Genomic DNA, 19,948 nt, shown 5'->3' with positions numbered 1-19,948 from the left:
TAAATACCAATCCAAGCTCAACATTGAGCATGAAGTGGGAGTATCAAGTGTGCAACGATGTTTAAATATTTGTAGTGGAAAGTAGCTCATTGCAGAAACTAATACACGTTAAACGTGTTTTGTGGACATCAGATGGCTCGTACTGATCTGCACTCATTTGGGGATTTTTTCACAGGTTGCACAGAGAAATCTGGTTAACTCAAAAGTGATTGACATTTTTTATTGCATTATTGGAAAAAATGCACAGCCACAAAATGTGTAATAAAAATTAAACATCTACATTTTGGTTGGTCCGGTGGGGCGTGAACATTTGTCTTCCTCCATAGCGGGTCGTGCCAGAAAAGTTCCAGAACCATTACTTCAAATGATTGACTTTGTTTTATTATTTTATTATTCTTTTTTATTATGGGGCAAAATGGTGGTAACCTTTGCCACATAAATCAAACAACACAACTGTTTTGCATCAGTAAATGTTTCTCTAACCTCAAGTTGTGTAAGTATTGGTTTAACTGTGTGTCATCAAGCAAAATCATTTCAGCTATTTAGAGCGTGATGTTTGTCTTGCAGAGTCACAGAAACCCTCCAGTTCAGGGAATATGGAGGCCCGGGATGCACTGCCTCTCTGTGTAAACTTACACAGTGAAATTGTGTTCTGGTAATCACATCTCAGGCAACAACAACAAAAAAAGAGGTGAACTGATTTATTTTATTCGGCTCTTATCCTTGAGAAAAGCATCTATCCTTGAACACTGAATCATAATGCCCCCCTGAGTCCTTGAGGAAGATCCATGACCTGGATTTCAATTGGATTTTAAAGGTGCAGTTCACGGTGCATATTCTACTCCGTGTTCATGTATGCATTTTAAAAGAATATCCATTTGAAGTCTAAACTGTTTACTTTCTCAATATGTACAATGAATGATGACACAATCATGATGAAATGCCAATAATCATTAGAGGGTTTTGTTATTAAGTCCACCGTTGTCAATGTGTCAGTCTGTCAATGTGCCATTAATGAACGGTTTGGGTTAGGTTAGTATTGGTGCTACTAATAAATGTTTATTAGGCATTAATGACTGGTTTTAATTGTCACAAATACTTAGTGGGATTAAATGGATACTGGCAGGGGCGTGGCCACGTGGTGGCCAGGGGGGGCCACGGCTTTAAAGATGACACGATGAAAATGATAAATGCCTCAGGGGGAGACAGGAAAATCCACGTGTTTTTTGCCAGCACGCAGAGACCCGCAAGCATCAACTAGCATGACAGAGAATGCAGAAACATATGTAAGGGAAACAGAAGGAGCTAGTGGAGAAAGCAGAACAGGTGTAGAAAGGGAAGAAGTAGCTGAAGAATGGGACAGGGTCGGTCAGGTTATGGCAAACAAAAATTATTTTAGGGCTGGCCATATAATAAACATATATTTATTCAATCTGTAAAATGTTAATGATTGCATGTTTAGTCTTACAAATTAACAAAATAACAACATGTAATTGGAAGTGGATAGCACTTATGTTAAAAGCTGATACTAATGGGATTCTTTGGTGTTTTACAGACATTTTCAATCAAGTGCCACCCCAAATAAAAGACTGGCCAGAGCTGCCCCCCCCCCCAGAAATAATGTCCTGCCTACGCCCCTGGATACTGGTCAAAAAAAAGCTTTAACCTTTTTCTAGAAATAAAACTATCAAACCAATAACAGAGGGATTTCACAACCTGCCAACTCAACAGTAGTCCCTTTTAATGAAACTGACCTATAAAGCCGAACAAGTTCACGAGGCAACGAAAGCACCAAAAGACGCGTCTTCGCTGGAGGGATGCGAGTGCGCAGACTACTACCCCCCCCCCCCCCCCCTCTCATACCCCCAGCGGCAGCTGACGGACAGCAGGGGCCGACTCCAACGCGAGCTCTGAAAGGGGATCGCGGTGCGCGCCGTCCTCGCGCTCCCCGGTGCGCGGAGGACTCGCACGTAGCCGCGGGCGGAGGAGGAGCAGAAAGCCTGCGCGGTGCGAGCATTTCCTGAACGCAAGCGCACACCCGAGCCGTCGCGGAGATGTGTGGAGCGCAGGCGGTGGACGTCTAGGAGGGTGTCGGTCCCCGCTGCCTCCCCTACGGCCCCCCCCCCCCCCCCGGTGAGTGAGTGTGTGTGTGTGTGTGTGTGTGTGTGTGTGTGTTTGTCTATTTGTTGGAGGAAGACACTACGAGAGAGAGAGAGAGAGAGAGAGAGAGAGAGAGAGAGAGAGAGAGAGAGAGAGAGAGAGAGAGAGAGAGAGAGAGAGAGAGAGAGAGAGAGAGAGAGAGAGAAGTTTTCCTCTCAGCACGATGGCACGCGTGAATCCGCGTGCAGCGTTGTTGATGCTTTCGGAGCCGCGTCGCTTTCAAGAGATCTGAGAACCCCCCCCCCCCCGACACCCACCCGACCTCCCCATTTTTTTTGTTTTATAATAAAGTGTCACCATGGCTGAATCTGGAGATAACAAGAGTAGCGTCGGCCCACCGGTTGCCGGCCGGAAAGCTGCGTCAGGAGGGGCCGGAGCGAGCCCGGAGACGCGCCGAGGGGAGCCGGTGTCCAACGGAAGCTGCGGCGTGTCGGACACCGTGAGGAGAGTCCAAAACGAATCCGGCTGCGAGTCCCCGACGTGGGAGAGCGCGGGATCCGACGCGGCACCCAAAGCAATCCCTCGACGCAGCAGTTTGATCAAGGTAGGCCATCGTTTCCACCGAGGTGGGAAAACGGCTCATCTTGCTTGGATGTATATGAGTGGACACTTTCAAATCAAATGTGCATGCACAGACCAGAATTAATGAGCACTGACAATAAAGTCAAAGCGAATGAACACACTCATAGATGAGTAAATACTACACCTCCAACTTAAACAGTTAATACTGTGACTGCTTGCTGTCAGCTTCCTCTCCATCTGTTGAGAAGCTGTCACTCTCCTTCGTCTCCCTCACGGTCTTGTGTGCATAAAAGATGGACATCATCATGACACGTTTCAGATGGTAGTGAGTGTTTTAGGCGCAGCGTGCCGAACATATACACTTTGCAGCTTCGGGTACGACCTCGCGGGAAAAACACTCAATGTGAGAGCTTTTCACTCGTATATGTCGTGGAAGGTTGATTTAAGAAGGGTCTGCTTTGTTTCACACACCGACTGCAGCAGAGGAAATGCCACTTATTAGCCCCCCGTGAGCCAGAGAGGAGGAGGAACTGAAATCACCTCCTGCAGTCTTTGATTAAATGAGAAACTGCCCCCCTCTCTGTGTGGCTCACAGTTGAATGCCCCTGTCCAATTAACCCTGCTGCCGACACTGATCTGAGCTCTCATGTCGAGTTTGTTTATATTAAGCCCTTGACATGAATATTACACATACACATTTTTTTGTACAACAAAAACATTTCAATATTGTCATATTGTTGTATCTATGACGTGGTGCTTTCATGGTTTCGGCCTTCTAGGCATGTGAGGGTTATTGTATATATCCGCGTAAACACATGGGCATTCAAACATGACATCGTCTGCGTCTCATTGGCTCATTCTCTGCAAGCCGGAAGTTGGCCGGTTGCCCAATTTCCTCACACGGTTTATGTTGCAATATTGTTATTAAGTCATGAGCAGTTGGTGATGACACATAACTATTCTACCGCTCTGTAACACACACACACACACACACACACACGCACACACACACGCAGAACAAATGTTCCTTCACCTCCCTGCACACAAACAGGCCTGGTTTTATCCGTCCTCTGTGTGTTACGACACTGCGGCCGGTCCGACACAGAGGAAATTAAAAAAACCAAAGTCCTGGCGTCTCATTCTGGGTCAGAAATGGTGTTAATTGAGTCCAACTCTCCTGATCCAGAACATCGAAGAGTTGCATATAAAACCCGTGTATTGAAGCATGCGGTTGTGGTTTCGTGATGTTTTCTGATTGTCCATATATTCAGTTGGGATTTTGAATCCCAGACACCTGACGCACTTCTCGACGCAACGGTCCGTGCAACTGTTTCCCCCAAACGACCCTCATGCCTCCACTCTGGATTCCACGCAGAAGGAGTGTTTGGTGGTATGTAGGCAGACGAACAGGAAACTTTACATTCCAGAACTGCTTTTCTCAAGAGTCATGTGATTTATGTCCAGCGTGTGTGTGTGTGTGTTTTCAAGTTCAGCTTGATGTGTAGATAACCATCAGACACTCTTTGTTTGCTTTTGAAAGCACACGCCCTTGCACAGACTTGACATCTCGTAAAACACATCTAGGCAAAATAGATGTTTGCTTTCTAACTCCCATATTACTCACCCCACAAGTGAAAGAAGAACAATAACTCAACTCATCCACAAACTTAATAGTCTTAATAGTCTTAAATTAGATTTCTTGCTCAAGTTTAGAAGACCAAACCCTCTTGGAAAAGGTTAGCTTAGCTTATCATAAATACGAAAAGGAAAGAGAAAGAGACAACCATGGCAAGGTAACAAATCTGCACAACAGCACCCGTAAAACTCCCTTGTTAACATTTGATTTCTTCTTTGTTTGATTTGCACAAACAAGTGTACAAAGAGCCAAGCTATTCCGCTGCCCTGTTTCCAAATCTTATGCTAAGCTAAGCATATCCTCTCTTGACTGCAGCATTATTTTGGCACATTTTAGTGTTTGCACCTTCATCTGTATTCATTGTGGTTGGTTGTGTGCGTCAAGTTTTTTCCGCGTGTATTTTTCAGAACGAAGAAGCAGCAAAAGGCGTCGTTGGTACACATCTGGGGTTGTGTGAGACACAGCTGGGGTTGTGTGAGTCAGAGCGGCCCTGAGCACCTGCAGGGTCAGAACAACACGTTTAGCTCCCTTTAAAGTACGTTTGCCTTTAGCATGAGCTTGACCCCTGCACAGCACAGGCAGCGGACAAAACCTTTCCCTGATTGCGATGGAGCCGATGAAGGATTCATAGTCTACATCCAGTCATGCTTGTGTGTGTGTGTGTGTGTGTGTGTGTGTGTGTGTGTGTGCCCGTTTGTGAGCCTCGCCTCGAGTCATCACTGAGGCGTGTGGAAAGCACGCCCGGTGCTTTGATCTCCGACGCCTGACTCGAAGCTCCAACCGCCTTTCCATGGTCTTAGTGGTCCTCTTTATCTCCGGTAAATGCACCTGTGACGTTTGCTCGGCTGAAACCGTGGTTAACGCTCGACGACGAGACGGCCCCTTCGGGTCGACGTTTAACTTGTTTCATTTTGTTTCCAACTTCCGACAAAGGTCTGAGGCGCAAAAGAGCATCTGCAGCTCTGCTTACCACAAGGGCCGGGGTTTATAATCAGGCTGAGCAGTGGAGTTACTGCGAACGCTCACCGCGTTTCTTTTCATTACCAGCAGCCCCACACGTTAAGCCGCCGTTTGCCGCTAATGTCCTTTCCTCTACTGCGGTCACACGCATGTGCAGTTGTGCGTAGGTTCTCATCCATTTGAACCCACATTTAGTCAGTAAGAGATAGCTGGCGCACGTGATGAAGCCTTATCGTTGTTGCTATGGTTACCTGCACTTTATTGGCCTTGTGCAGTGGTTCCGAGCAGTGTGGTTGATTGGAACTATACACTTCTAATGGCCAGCCAATCAGGAGAAATGACTCCTTAGCCATGGTAGAAGGGTGATGAATAGAACAGCATGCACACAGACACACACACACTGCTGTCTGCTGGCTCTCTGAAGTGAGTGCTCAGATGAACTAATGCTTCGGTTGCATACATAAACCTCAAAACAAATGTACCCGCATCTCCAAATGAAATATTAGATCTTGATAGTCCCTAACTTTGTGCCATGCATCTCACGTGTCCCCCTAAATCACCCCTAAACTCCCCCCATCCCCCCCGCCACTAGAGTGAGAGACACTGGAAGCCACTTTGTCATTAATCATCCTTCATCTGCCGTTAAACGCACCAGGCTGGAGGGACGACAGTCCGGCCTCCCCACCAATTCTTACTGCTCTATCTGTTATCTAACAAACATTTCTCAGATTTTCTTGATTAATGGATTAAAGCCATTTTTTTCTCTTGACTGATATGCTTTAATTAGGGATGCAGGCGTGTTGGAACAAACAAACAATGTAAAAAATACCAGGGGCTCTGTACACATAGAGACATAGACAGTAATCCACCAAAGAGCTACTAGCTCGTCCTCTTTTCTTTTGGTTTCTGTTCAGTATGTGTCCTGTTCTCAAGTTTTTTGATCTTCTGCAATGCGACTCTGTCATCTTGTGGGTCCTTCTCTGTTAACTGCATCTAATATGCTTCGTCTCACTCATTTCTCTCACAGCTTATCTATCCATCTGTCCCGACAGTTCAATCAGTCAACATGTTCTCGGGGACAGCAGCAATTTTCCAAATGTATTAACAGTACTCTCAAGTAATGAATAAATCCCTCACCTGAAAATAATAATCAAAAATTAGAATTAGGAGTAATGAGGCCTTCAGTGACATCTGCCGTCGCCGAATAAAGAATTCTTTATTCGCTGTTTCTTTGTCTTTTGTGTTCTCGCTTCACTCGGCCCTCGGCGACGCCACAGGACGCTTTGTGACGAGCTGACAGGCGGCTTCCTGTTTTGAAGCACAGTTGTGGTTTCGGAGACTCATCTTTCTCTCAGTCGAAAAAAAAAAAACAAATGGGCGGAAGCGGACATGCTTACAACATTCTATCATTATCAGAGTGGTTTGGTTACGTGTGTGTCTGCGTTTGTGCTCCAATCTGTTAAGGCCGCGCTCGCCTCCTTTGCATTGACGAAATCAATACATTCACCTTCTGTGTTTAGTCATGTGTTGCAGGTTAATCCGTGGCCTCCAGTTTAATCCTGTGTGGGTAACGCATTCAGAGCCCACAGTGACGTCACGTCTTTGGTTACGTCCCTCTTTGTCGGTCAATTTAGCACTTGCAGGACAGCCTCCACACATGATAATTGAATCTCAGCTATTGAACCGGCCCCCTGGGACAAATCCTGGTGCAAACACGGCGGGCGCGCACACGCACCCGGTGAGGTTCATTACATTTTTAGGGGAAGGCACATTAGTCCCTTGCTTGTCTAATAATCCATAGTGACACGTCTGTTACTTTTAACATGGTGCAAGATTTGAGTCTCCTAAATAGGTATCGTGTGCACTGCGACTAGTGCTGGTGAAAAGATGAAAGGACCATTGTCTCTCACACACACACACACAGGAAGAGATATAGATATAGACGGAGACCACCAGCACACAGTATGAGACGGTGCTGTACGCTGCTGTGGGAAGGTGCATGCGTCTGTATTTGTGTGTTGATAAGTGTTGGCTCTGCGCCACATTCTACTTTCCCATGAGCTTTAAAATTTAAATTTGCTTCTGAGTCTTGTTATTTTAGAGGTGCTGCTGATGCTGTCTAAAGGGTGAAGCGTTATGAAAACACAGAATTGTTTTATTTTGTTCCCTTTAATGGGCTGAAACTGAATGGTTTTCCTTTCTCTTCCTGCCGTGGATTAAAAGGTGGCTCTTGAAGGAAACACTTATTGTGTCTCTATCCAGACCCCTATCACACCCCAAGGCACCGTGTGTATTTTTAGAGCACCACCCCCCTCAACACGCCGGCTCCAAAAAAAACAAAAAACATGTCGCCATTGGTAACACTTCCCATTCTAATGAGGTAATTCTATGAGGATTTGCGATGCTTAGCCGCCTACCGAGGGGAACCTTTTCATCCTCTGTGAGTTATGCTTCCCCTCTCTCACATGTTCATTCATATTCTTTAGATGCAACAAAAGATCTTTTCTTTCTCTTATCTCTTTTTGGCTTTCACATGAAGGGTTCCCTCCTCTCATCTCGCATAAAAGATAAAAGTGCTCTCATGTGAATGCTTATTGGAATGAAATCAGAGTAATAGTGATGGGTGGATATTTATCTGCCGCTGTTCACAAATACTATAAATGTGAACGTGTGGATTGGCCTACAGGGATCTAGTTGGACTTCATAAAACCTACAAACTCTCTTAGCTTTATCTATTTCAATCACAAGAGACACCTTAACAAAGAAAATATACTTGTTGTTGTTTTTATCCCAGATGTCATGTGATAAAAAAGACAGAAAGTCGTTGGAGCAGCAGCATGAATCCCACCGTGGAGTCCGGTGGGTGGTGCTGTGGGTGGTGCTGTGGGTGGGGCTGTGGGTGGTGGGCGGCTGTTGATCCTGCTGATCCTACCTGATGAGGCGGAAGAAATGATGAAACAATGAAGCTGATGACTCTGTGAAAGGCAGTGATGGGAAGATGGAGAAGTTCGTATAACTCCTACATGATTGTGTTGTAGAAATACATCTTGAATTGATGTAAGTAAGACACTAGTGAACTGAGAGTGTAGGTGTCGTCCGTCCCTCTTAGGATCTAATCTACAGTTAAGTCATCTTTCTTAGACCTTAAATTAGCTCCAATTAAGTCTTTGATTGGATTTTATCAGGGCTCCGATACATCCATAATTGAATAATTTCGCCCACACATATGGTCTTATCTGTTCTCTGTGATCAATCAGATCAATCGGTCAATAAATCATACGGTGAGCTCAGATAAACTGATTGGGTCTGCCGGCCTCATTACGGTGGGGCACAATTGGAATACTGCTGTCTCTGTCTGGTCAGGTGTGATTAATGGATTCACGGTGACAGCCAAGGGCAAAAGCTTTTAGCATCAGTAAAAGATTGGGAGGAGGAGGAGGCGCTATGTAGTAGACCAAATAATCTGTGTTTGAATATTGTTATATAAAACTGACATGCCTTTTAATCCTCTGAGATCCAGTTTGGATTAAAAAAAAAAAATGTTCATGCCCAAGCAAATAATAACGTTCAAAGAGATGACCGTCTGTCTCTTTCTACTCAACTGCCTTCTTCTCATTGACCCCCCCCCCCTCTCTCCTCGCTCCTCCTCTTTTTATCCGCGACGTCCTTTCATGTCATTTCCTCCCTCCTCACCAGGATGGGTCACGTGCTGGTCGGGTGAGGAAGAAGACGGTGTCCTTCAGCAGCAGCTTGTCAGAAAAGAAGATCAGCAGTGCTGCAGACTGCATCCACTCCATGGTGGGTCCGTCGCATTGAAAACCGCCACATGGAAAATAGGATAAAATAAGAGAATCCTCTATTAGTCCCACAGCAGGGAAATGTGCATGATTACAGAGTATATAGTATAGTGGTTAATACACAAGACAGACGTAGAAAAACAAGGTCAAAACAAGTATACAGTAAAGATATAATGAGAAAACATTAAAAACCCCAATATATGATAAAAGGGAACTGAATTATTTATGAATTATTATTAATCTGTACATGGAATATTTAATGTCCCCTGTGTTCATCGAGGGTTGCTGTTGACTTTTGAGCATGTCAGGACACTAAAGCTGGTCCAGAAAGCAAATGGAACGAGCTCCACACCGAAAGTCAGCGGGTGAAAACCTCATCCGTTCATTTCAGGTTGAAGGGATTGAGCTGAAGAAAGTCCGAACCAACTCCCGCGTTTACCAGCGTTACTACTTGCTGGACGCAGGCCTGCAAGCTCTGTGCTGGGAGCCTTCCAAGAAGGAGTCGGACAAAGCCCGCATCTCTCTGGCCTCCATACGAGAGGTCAGTGTCCAGAGGAAACAATCGCTAAACCGAAATAAGTCCGACACCGTGGGCGTCCTCTCGGACCGAGCTGGGAAACTGGCGCCCTGTCGACCCGCCGTGTAGCTCTTCTGATCATGTTATTTGAGCCCAGAGACGCTTCACACATTCACATAATTATGCCACGAGTGAAGGTAATATTGCTGTTTGACATTACTTCAGAATACCTCAATCAAATAAAAAGAGAGATCCCTCCAAATTCTCCCATCTTAAAATGATTTGTTTAACCAATTGCCACACAGCAGGTTATCCTTTTATAACCATGCTTTGTCCTTTCTATGTCTTGTGTTTGTTGCTGCATCGCCCGTGGTCTCACCCTCTAGGTGAGGACGGGTCGCAACACAGAAACCTTCCGCACCAGTGGAGTTTACGAGCAGATTTCCGAGGACTGTGCGTTCTCCATCATCTACGGAGAGATGTATGAAAGCCTGGACCTGGTGGCCAACTCCGCTGAGGTGGCTAACATTTGGGTAACGGGCCTGAGGTATGACACAGCAAGATCTGGGAGCGGTCTGCATGGCTCCCAGATCTTTTTTGCTGAACTAATCAAATCCAATGTATGAAAAAGCTGTTTTTGTCACATGAGCATAGTCAGTTTTATGTTCAAATCGTAGGATCAGTGCTTCTTCTCTGTTTTATTGGTTCTGTTTTGTGGACACACATTCTGCACTGCGGTTCTGACTGACATTAAAATGAGAGCATGATTTGATCAAAAGATTTAATTTGTGGTTTGACTAAAGTTGATTCATGTGCAGCAGGAGCGAATCTAGCTAATTTAATTAGGAGCTTGATGTCATTCCAGCATGATAATCTCCTTGTGAGTTAAGCTTTGGTTTTCCTCCCTTATTGATTACATTGTGGGGAATAGAGATATCGAAGTGAGCTGATATTCTTCCCGTGGTCCTTTTACATTTGCAATAGCGGAGGGCTATTCTACTACTCCAGAAATTTTGTGTCTGTAAAATACCTGAAAATATGGTGTTATTAATCTCATCTGCCTTGTCTGTTGTCCCTGCAGGTATCTGATGCAGTATGGGAAACATGCCCTGGACATGCTCGCCAGCAGTCAGGACAGCCTTCGCCTCGGCTGGCTGGAGCAGATGTTCTTGTCTGCCGCTGACTCGGACGGACAGGAAGACGTCGAGGAAGGGATCCGCTTGCAGTTGGCTGTTAAGCTGGTACAGAGCGTGAACCCCGGGGTCGGTGCCCGCAAAGTGGAGCACAGGTTCAAAGAGCTTCAGAGAGTTAGGGAGAAGATGTGCGGGCTCACTCTAGATAATGGATCTGGAGTTAAAGACCACGTCGAGAGCAAAAGGTTTATAGGAAGAAATGAGCGGGTCACCAGGCAGCAGTTCATCGAGGTCTTCCATGACTTCTGCACACGTCCCGAGATCTACTTTCTGCTGGTGCAGTTCTCTAGCAACAAGGAGTTCCTGGACACCAAAGACCTGATGAGGTTCCTCGAAGCTGAGCAAGGCATGACTCAAGTGGGTAACATTAATTAATCGTGCATACATCATTGCATCTCTTTCAGAATTTTTTCTTAATCTGTCAATTCCCATCTCTCACTGTGACATCAAGGTGAGTGAGGAGGCCAGCTTGAAGCTCATCCGGTCCCAGGAGCCATCGGAGGAGGGCCAGCAGGAGGGATACCTGTCACTGGACGGATTCACCAGCTACCTCACCTCGGCAGAGTGCCACCTCTTCGACAAGGAGCACCACGGCGTGTGCCAGGACATGTCCCAGCCTTTGTCCCACTACTACATCAGCTCCTCCCACAACACCTACCTCATCGAGGACCAGGTCCGAGGTCCGTCCGACATCTCCGGCTACATCCGTGCGCTAAAGATGGGTTGCCGTTGTGTGGAGGTGGACGTTTGGGACGGCCCCGACGGGGAGCCGGTGGTGTGTACTGGATACTCTCTCTCGCCACCGCTGGCCCTGCGTTGCGTGTTGGAAGCTATCGGAAAATTTGCGTTTGTCGCCTCGCAGTACCCGTTAATTATATGTCTCGAGAACCACTGTTCCCTTCAACAGCAGAAAGTGATGTGTCAGCATCTCGTGAGGATACTCGGGGAGAAGTTATACAACGGTCCGCCATGCGAAGGGGAGTCGTACTTGCCATCGCCGCATGCTCTAAGGCATCGAATCCTACTGAAGGGTAAAACGTTGGGGCCGGGCCCGGATGGGGACGAAGGGGAGGTGAGTGAGGAGGATGAAGGGGCAGAGATGGGTCAACGGTTAAAAGCAGTTAACATTGGAGTGGCGACGCCTGAAGCAAACGAGAAGGACATGGTGCAGAAAAGTGGCTCTTTCACAGCGGCCGCTCCATCTGATCCTCTTCACGTCCTTCCTAAGCGGTTCCAACTCCTGAAGGAGCTCTCTGACCTCGTTACTCTTTGCCGCTCAGTCCGCTTCATTGATTTCCCCACGTCATCTAAAAGCCAAAACCCCTGCGAACTGTGTTCCTTTCACGAGTCTCTGGCTGTGCGTCTCGCTGGCGAGAGCCCCGGAGACTTTGTCAACCACAACAAGCACTTCCTGTCACGGGTCTACCCCAGCCCCGCGCGCATGGACTCCAGCAACATGAACCCTCAGGACTTGTGGAAGTGCGGTTGCCAGATTGTGTCCATGAATTTCCAGACGGCAGGACTGATGATGGACCTGAACACTGCCTGGTTCCGGCAGAACGGGAACTGTGGTTACGTCCTGCGGCCGGCCATCATGCGGCAGGAGGTGTCCTACTTCAGCGCGGACACCCGGGACACGGTGCCCGGTGTGTCTCCACAGCTGCTCCACGTGAAGGTGTGCCAGAATAGTGCTTCGACCACAAAAGATGTCGAGTCCTAACGAACTGGAATAATCCTCTAAACTCATGATTGTTCTCTCCGGGCCTCCCAGGTGATAAGCGGCCAGAACCTGCCCAAGCCCCGCGGTTCAGGGACCAAAGGAGACGTCGTGGACCCCTACGTGTACGTAGAGATCCACGGTATCCCCGCCGACTGCACGGAGCGCCGCACCAGGACGGTGACGCACAATGGCGACAACCCCGTCTTCGACGAGAGCTTCGAGTTCCAGATCAACCTGCCGGAGCTCGTCATGGTCCGCTTTGTGGTGCTGGATGACGATTTCATAGGCGATGAGTTCATAGGTTGGTCTCAGGGTCTCAAACACAACAATGTCATGGTTTACTTTTGGAAGATGGTTTTACCGTTAATGTTTCATGTTTGATTTGGGATATCGCCTCTACCACAGGCCAGTACACCATCCCCCTGGAGTGTCTTCAACCGGGCTACCGACACGTACCCCTCCAGTCTCTGACGGGGGAGGAACTCCCCCACGCCAAGCTGTTTGTGCACGTGGCCCTCACCAATCGGAGGGGAGGTGGAAAGCCTCACAAAAGGGGGCTGTCTGTGCGGAAGGCCCGAAAGGGGAGGGACTACACAGCTCTGAGGGACTCGGGGGTCCGGGCTGTGGATGAGGTTTTCAAGATGGCCGCTCCTCCGCTGAGGGAAGCCACTGACCTGAGGGAAAATATGCAGGCGAGTACGAGTGAATAAATAACGCGTGATCACTTCACCAGAACATTAATCAACGAGAATTCCAAAAAATCTTTGTACTCAAGTCACTTATGAGGAAAAACAAATACCGACTATTTGCTGCATTGATTGTGGGCTAAATCTCAGACAACACAAACCATAAGAATGTTTTACATCTTATAGACTACATGTTCTTTTGACAATTGAAATAGCTGTTTCTTGCAGCCCGAGGTAAACGCCATTCATCATCGAATCTACCTTGTTCATTGTCAGTAGTATTGGAATTTAATAGCAATTATTTTATACACAACAAAAAACAAAAAAATGAATGATTTCCACAGGTGTCAAATTTGATTAAATAGTAAATACTGTGTATTTTTTTATCTTATTTTTATATTTTCTGTTGTCGTTCACTGCTCAATGAGGGTTGCCACACATACTGTATATTCAGTCAGTGTGGTAAGACTGTTGGGATCTATTGATTTATTATGTCTCAACCTGAGCGACTACATCAGCACAGCTGCAGGAGAGAACAACAGGGGAGCAAATTAATAGTCAAAGGAAAAGACAAATAGCTCTGTTGCAGAAGGGACTTTTAGAGTGAAAGACAATAAACAAATAAAGTGGGAGACTTGGTGCAGGTTTTGTTTTTTCATCAAGGTCAGAAAACAACGTGCAGGTTATTTGATCTGTCGGCCCTCATCCTTTTTCTCCCACCAGAACTCGGTAGCCGTGTTCAAGGAGCTCTGCGGGGTGTCAGCGGTGGCCAACCTCATGCAGTGCGTCCTAGCTCTGGGCTCCAGGGTGTCAGGACCAGACGGGGCGCCCTTACTGCTGTTCAACCTCCACGACCACTACCCCGCACTGGAGCCCCAGGGACCCCTGCCGGACGTCCTTCGCCGCGTGGTCTCCAACTACGAAATGGTGAGGAAGGAAGAGACAGTTCCGTCCCCGCGCTCGCTCCCCAGATGGAGTTTCTCATTTCTGAAATACATGAAAAAAAAATTGAAGGAACGCACAAACAAAAGCAACAAAGATCACAGGCTTGTGAACCCCCCCTGTCTCCTGTGTGCTTGACCTTACAATGACCCCCCCACCCCCCATCCTTACACACAAAAGCTTCCTTTTTAACTAATATATTCTCATGCACAAAGTGGGCTCTCATTGTTTTGCAGCACACAACGACGCCATTTGTTCTGAGGAACAAGGCCCGGGAAACACATTGGCAACATCCTCCTCTTGGCCGCTGCGTGTTTCCACCCAAATAAACCTTCATTGAACGAGCGGAGTGAAGTTATTCAACGGCCCCAATTTATTTAATGATGTCTTTAAATAATACTTACAAAGATAGAGGTCAGAGTGGTCAATTGGTCTGTTTGCCAACTCATCAAATGGTGAATACCGCGTGATGAATCTGTTATTTTGCTCGATAGAATCACTTTCTTTCTGTCGTCTCTTACATAACTCACATTTAAACATACTTCCCTTTGGTCTCTACCGCCGTCTTTCCGCCTCCCACTCATCTCTTCTTTCGTTCATCGATCTCTCTCAGTCACGGTCTTCTCTTGTTCCCTCTGGGTCACGTTAGACTCTGACGCGCCACCTATATGTGGTCTGGTACTCCAGCTTGTTGTGTCATTTCAAAGTGTTGCTTTTAAAATGTGCAGTAATTGAAAGAGCAATTCCCCAAGTGACACTTGGGTGGTATGAATTGTCAATATAGAAATACCGTCAAGAGGGCCCAAAGTGTCTATAGTGTGCATGTTTGTGCATTGTGGGAGAGGGGGGCTTTGCAGCCTGGAACAGACAAATAGATCTGTCACTAGTTGTATCAGGTTATGATTAAAGCGATGGTGAATAAACCGTGACACTTTAATTGAGCTGGGGTTATTTCTCACCGGCAACAGCGTAGACCTGTACTGCCCATTTGCATTATGGTGTTAAAACGTGTATTTGTGTGTGTTCTGGTTTACTTCCAACCAAGAGGATCTGCGTTACAAAAGCTTCCTGAAGCCATTAGCATAGATTTGAATGTCGTTCAGCTAAACAAATTGTCCACCTCCACCCGAAAGTCGAGAGAGAGAGAACAAAGACAGGAAATCAGGAAGACCATGTGTGTGTGTGTGTGTGTGTGTGTCCCTTGGATTTGGTCAAATTGATGTACTGCAGTTAATCCCTTATTTGTCGAACAGTGTTCTTTTTTTCCCCACCAGGGATCACGTCCCAGCAGGGTGAGAGGAAGTGCAGAATTAATCAGGCAGAAACTACTCACGCCCTTCTCATGTGTGCGTGTGTGTGTGTGTGTGTGTGTGTGTGTGTGTGTGTGAGCGGGGTTGGCGGCCGTTCATCAATTTGAGAGAGATGTCCCTCCTTTAGGTGCCTTCACATTCTTGCGTGTGTATTTGTGTCCATTGGCCAATTTGTGGTAAAACAACAACAAGCGTGAACAACTGTTCATTGCTAATGCTAATTCAGTAATCGTACACATTGTGCTTCAGTGGGAGAAAACAAGGTGGCTGATAGGAAGTGCGTTCGTGTCGCATTACAGCGCTGTGGGTTTCATGCTGACAAGATGTCTCTGTGTCCGCAGATGGTCCAAGCGAGCAGAGCAGTGATGGAGCTCTCCGATGGAATCCACGACAGGATCCTACAGATACAGACCAGAGGTGTGTAGCTGTGTGTGTTTTGTTATGATGTGTGTGTGGAGCCTCTTTAGCGCTGCGGTTGTCCACACTGCAGCCACTAGTCATTAACTCAACTCCCTTCATTCAAATTCCTCCCGTCTCATGCTGCTTCTCTCGTTCCCTCTCCTCCTTTCTAGTATCCTCTTTCCTTGTAAACGTATCACATCATTGGGTAAATTCCCAGTGCAGAGCCCTTAAAGGGCCTTTTAAAATAACATAGACAATGTTCCCAGACTACAAAGTAAAAGTATGGCCTTAAAGGAACCCAATGCACGCAAGCTCGTAAGCTTTCAATACAAATAGAAAAGACAAGATGAAATGAGGTAGACCTGAGGGGGGGGATTCATATTTTGAGAAGAAGATCATGGTTTAATTTTGGCAATTGTGGAGACAGAGATTAATGTTGTTTACAACTCTCCCTCCACTTTGCTGCCAGACAACTCATTACATCCTCAGAACGGAGCTTTATTTGAGGTTCTGTGGGACTTCAGCGTCTCAGGTGTATGTGTGTGTGTGTGTGTGTGGATATATTTCTATATCTACATAGATATATATAAAGCGGCAGTAGGTTTATCTGATAAAGAGCTGCTGCACAGATGGGAGGTTTGATCCTGTGAACAAAGCTCTTCCAGTGTTGTACAGAGTGAAGATGCCGATCCAGTGATCTCACAACTTCAGGGGGATAAACAGGTCACGGGACGGCTGGTGGCAGAGACGGATGTCTGCACTGTTACGTCGCAGCAGAGCGAGTTGGAACGGAGAGAGGGATATGGAAGCCGGGGGAAGATGGAGGGCGTAGGCGGAGCAGGCAGGACGACGAGAACACACGGGGAGAAGAGAGTATAGAGCACAGGGACGTGTTGCTGCGTCAAAGGGCCGCTTCATCCAAACAAGGAAGTCTCTTACGTCAAGTGATGGATGATGTTTTGAGACGTCGGTCTCTTCATCACTTTATAAAAAGTAACTTAAAGCAGAAATATTTGGCCTACTATTGTTGTTGCTACAGCTCACGCGTTGGAGGCAAGTCATCAGACCAGTGAGAAGTCAAAGCACTGGAGTTCTAATAGAAAACTATCAATAGAAAAAATGAATTCTTCAAAACAAAACAATGTACGCTTTGCTCTGGGTAATGGACACAATACACTATTTTTCTTCTATTTAATTCTCAAATTTAATTTAATATGTTCTACTCTATTTATTTATAAACAAACAAAGACATAGTTGGTGCTACCTGTTGGACAAACCATGCAAGGGTTATGTCATTTTGATAATCCATTAACATGCATTAGCTTTAGCTTAATTTCAGGACTCAGTGAATGGTCTGATGAGTAAGAATTGAACCATACAACCACCAAATGAGCGGTCAAGGCGATGTCCTTTGAAAGAACATGTTATTTGGGGAACTGACCCTTTAACAAGTCAGTTGAGAAGCTGCTTCCCAGTTTTCCTCCAGGGAGCTGTGGCCTGTTTAACTGTGGGACTAACAGGTGGATTTATAGTTTTTAACACCACTTTATCACAAAATGCTCACAGTTCAGATGGAGGACAGGAAGTGAAGGTGATGCACTCTTCCTGCTACGTCCGCTTGGCTCTCCGTCTGTGCTCACTGTCCAAGTATTGGCTTGGAAATAATGCTCCCTCCATCGGCTTCACTTGGTTTCACAGGGAAATAGACGCACACACACACATCACATTGGCACGTAGGCTCCGAGTTGCCTAGCAACCGCACAATAAAGGTTATTTTTCATGTAACTTCTAAGTGTGTGTGTGAACACAGCGCAGCAACAAACGTGTGTGTGTGTGCAGACGTTTAGTGACAGGGGATTTTGTGTGAGGAATGTTTAAATTCCACATCCAATCTATTTACTCTTTTCTCAGTGTGTGTGTGTGTGTGTGTGTGTGTGTGTGTGTGTGTGTGTGTGTGTGTGTGTGTGTGTGTGTGTGTGTGTGTGTGTGTGTGTGTGTGTGTGTGGTCCCCAGCTTGGCATGTTTAACGTCTGGGCTCTCGTCAATGGCTCGCAGTGATGTGTGCCCTGTGTTAACCCACTTCCGGGTTTCCATGGTAACAGTGGGACAGTGGCCCCGGGCGGTCATAGGAAGGAAGGAAGGAACACACACACACACACACACACACACACACACACACATACATACACAAAAACTCATTGCACAAACTCTTTACTAGCTTAACTTGGTGCTCTCCCTCTCGCCGTATCTCCGATTTTCCATCTGCTTTGCATCATTCTTTTGGATCCGTCGACGCTCTTCCCGTTTCTCCTTCTCGGATTCCCTGACGTCAGAGCTTTGATAAGTAGAAAGTATTGAATATCGACTGGTCTATTTCTTGTGGACGCAGACAGAGCAAGACAACAGAAGAAAAAAAAATAGCAAAGTATATAGAACCATCCGGTTTTCACCACCAAGGCTCAGTGTTACGGATCCGTCCTCTGCTTCTCACGTCCACCCGGCTGAATATACTTAGTTTAGCAAAAAGTGGATGGCTGAAACGGAAAATAATTTGTACTATAAATATATGTAACATTCTTGACTTTCACCTTTTTACCCTAATTGGACAGCTATCTAAGGTACATGTCCTCACTGGTTGATCTGTGAATTTCCCTTCAACAAAGTTGCCTAAAAAGCTACGTTGCTGTAACCTGTTGGGGTTTTGTTTTCGGCTCCAGCCATGGAGTTTCACGAAAAGCTGCCGAGCCTGGCGGCGAAAGAGGGGCTGAGGGGTCGCAAGGTCAGTCGGGCTCTGGAGAGTTTCAGCTGGAACATCACCATCCTTAAGGTCAGAGACACACACACACACACACACACACACACACACACACACACACACACGGCCCGAAGGGTTATACCACCACCACGTGTTTTTTGGCCTCCGGCAGGTTACTCATCGGTTTGCTCCCTCTCTCTCAGGGTCAGGCTGACCTGCTGAAGCACGCCAAAGCTGAAGTCCAGGAGAACACGAAGCAGGTCCACGATGCCGCTTTAACCGGAAACCTCACCAAGGCGAGCGTGGGAGTGAAACGAGTCCGCTCCCAAACCCGACGAACCCAGGAGGACTGACCCGCCGCGGCAAGCAAAGCGAAAGAGGAAATGACCAAATCGCCATCTAAAGCTGCTCCTACAAAACACTTTGAGTAATTACAATGTTCTGTGGTCCTGCTTTGCCTTAGTGTCAGACTTTCCTTTTAAAACCGCTTTAAAATGCAGCCGCCCGGTCTCAGAGGACACTGGACAGCAGTCAGATCGCCGCAGACAAGGACTCAGGGGATAAGTGACGCCGGGAAGCTGAATGCAGTCAGACAGTCAGCCAAGGTTCATCTTTCAGCATTCGACTGCAAATACAAAACCCGTACGTCGACCTCTTCTGCTGTGCAAGGTGTCTCGAAGTGAGAACCCGAAGCTCGGCATGAAAAGTAATGAAAATGTTTGTCGCCTTCACACGCTAGCAGCAACCATTATAAGCCATGACTAGGATTCCAGTCATAACTGTGACAGGGTGTGTTTAAATGGGACATTCTTTGATTATAGGATGTTTGTTACTTTAAACTTGTCACTTTATCTCGCCACGAAAGCCCTCCAGCCTCTAAATATTATGACATACAATTCTATATTTTTATATTTTCCTTCATTCCTCGTGCTAATCAAACCAGTTACCCGCCAGAATGATCAACTCCGGATCTGTAGACGTCTGCCTCCAAGGAACAAATACTGTTGTGTTGGAAGTCCTTACGGTGTGTGCGCAAAACACTGTACAGTATTTTACTATGTAGTATCGATCCCTTTGCTGTGAAGATTATTTAAGATAAGTTATTGATCCTGAATGAAATCATTTCAGGCAGTAGATGAGGCTCGACCCGGTCAGCTCCGCGAAAGGTTGCAGTTCACCATTAGCTTCCTTCAACGTCGGGATGGAAATAAACTCGTTTTTTTTTTTTTAAATGAGCGTCGGATTGTTTTTTTTACTGCGATGCGTTCAGGGTGCAGTGGCAAGTTGACAGCTGGGTTACGGATCTGCGGGTGCGCAACAACTGCTCCCGCGCACACTTCCTCTGTCG

General features: G+C 46.5%; 1 protein-coding gene across 2 annotated transcripts; it reads left to right on the top strand.

The window, feature by feature from the left end:
* Window positions 1-1,981: 1,981 nt before the first annotated feature.
* Window positions 1,982-19,832, top strand: LOC120826107 (inactive phospholipase C-like protein 2). 2 transcript variants are annotated; one of them, XM_078081800.1, is made up of 13 exons: window positions 1,982-2,125; window positions 2,451-2,704; window positions 8,975-9,076; window positions 9,467-9,616; window positions 9,979-10,139; window positions 10,674-11,142; window positions 11,237-12,460; window positions 12,557-12,806; window positions 12,911-13,197; window positions 13,915-14,118; window positions 15,785-15,860; window positions 18,563-18,672; window positions 18,804-19,832. In XM_078081800.1, exons 2-13 carry the CDS (start codon window positions 2,459-2,461, stop codon window positions 18,951-18,953), a joined length of 3,429 nt encoding a protein of 1,142 aa, XP_077937926.1. In that variant the 5' UTR covers window positions 1,982-2,125; window positions 2,451-2,458; the 3' UTR covers window positions 18,954-19,832. The 2 variants fall into 2 exon arrangements, with proteins under 2 accessions (XP_077937926.1, XP_040044008.2); XM_040188074.2 differs by lacking the exon at window positions 1,982-2,125 and having other exon boundaries at window positions 2,251-2,704.
* Window positions 19,833-19,948: the final 116 nt, after the last annotated feature.

This window comes from Gasterosteus aculeatus, chromosome 10 (genome assembly GCF_964276395.1).
Source record: "Gasterosteus aculeatus chromosome 10, fGasAcu3.hap1.1, whole genome shotgun sequence".
Taxonomy (NCBI): domain Eukaryota; kingdom Metazoa; phylum Chordata; class Actinopteri; order Perciformes; family Gasterosteidae; genus Gasterosteus; species Gasterosteus aculeatus.
This window is presented reverse-complemented; position numbering and strand designations above follow the sequence as displayed.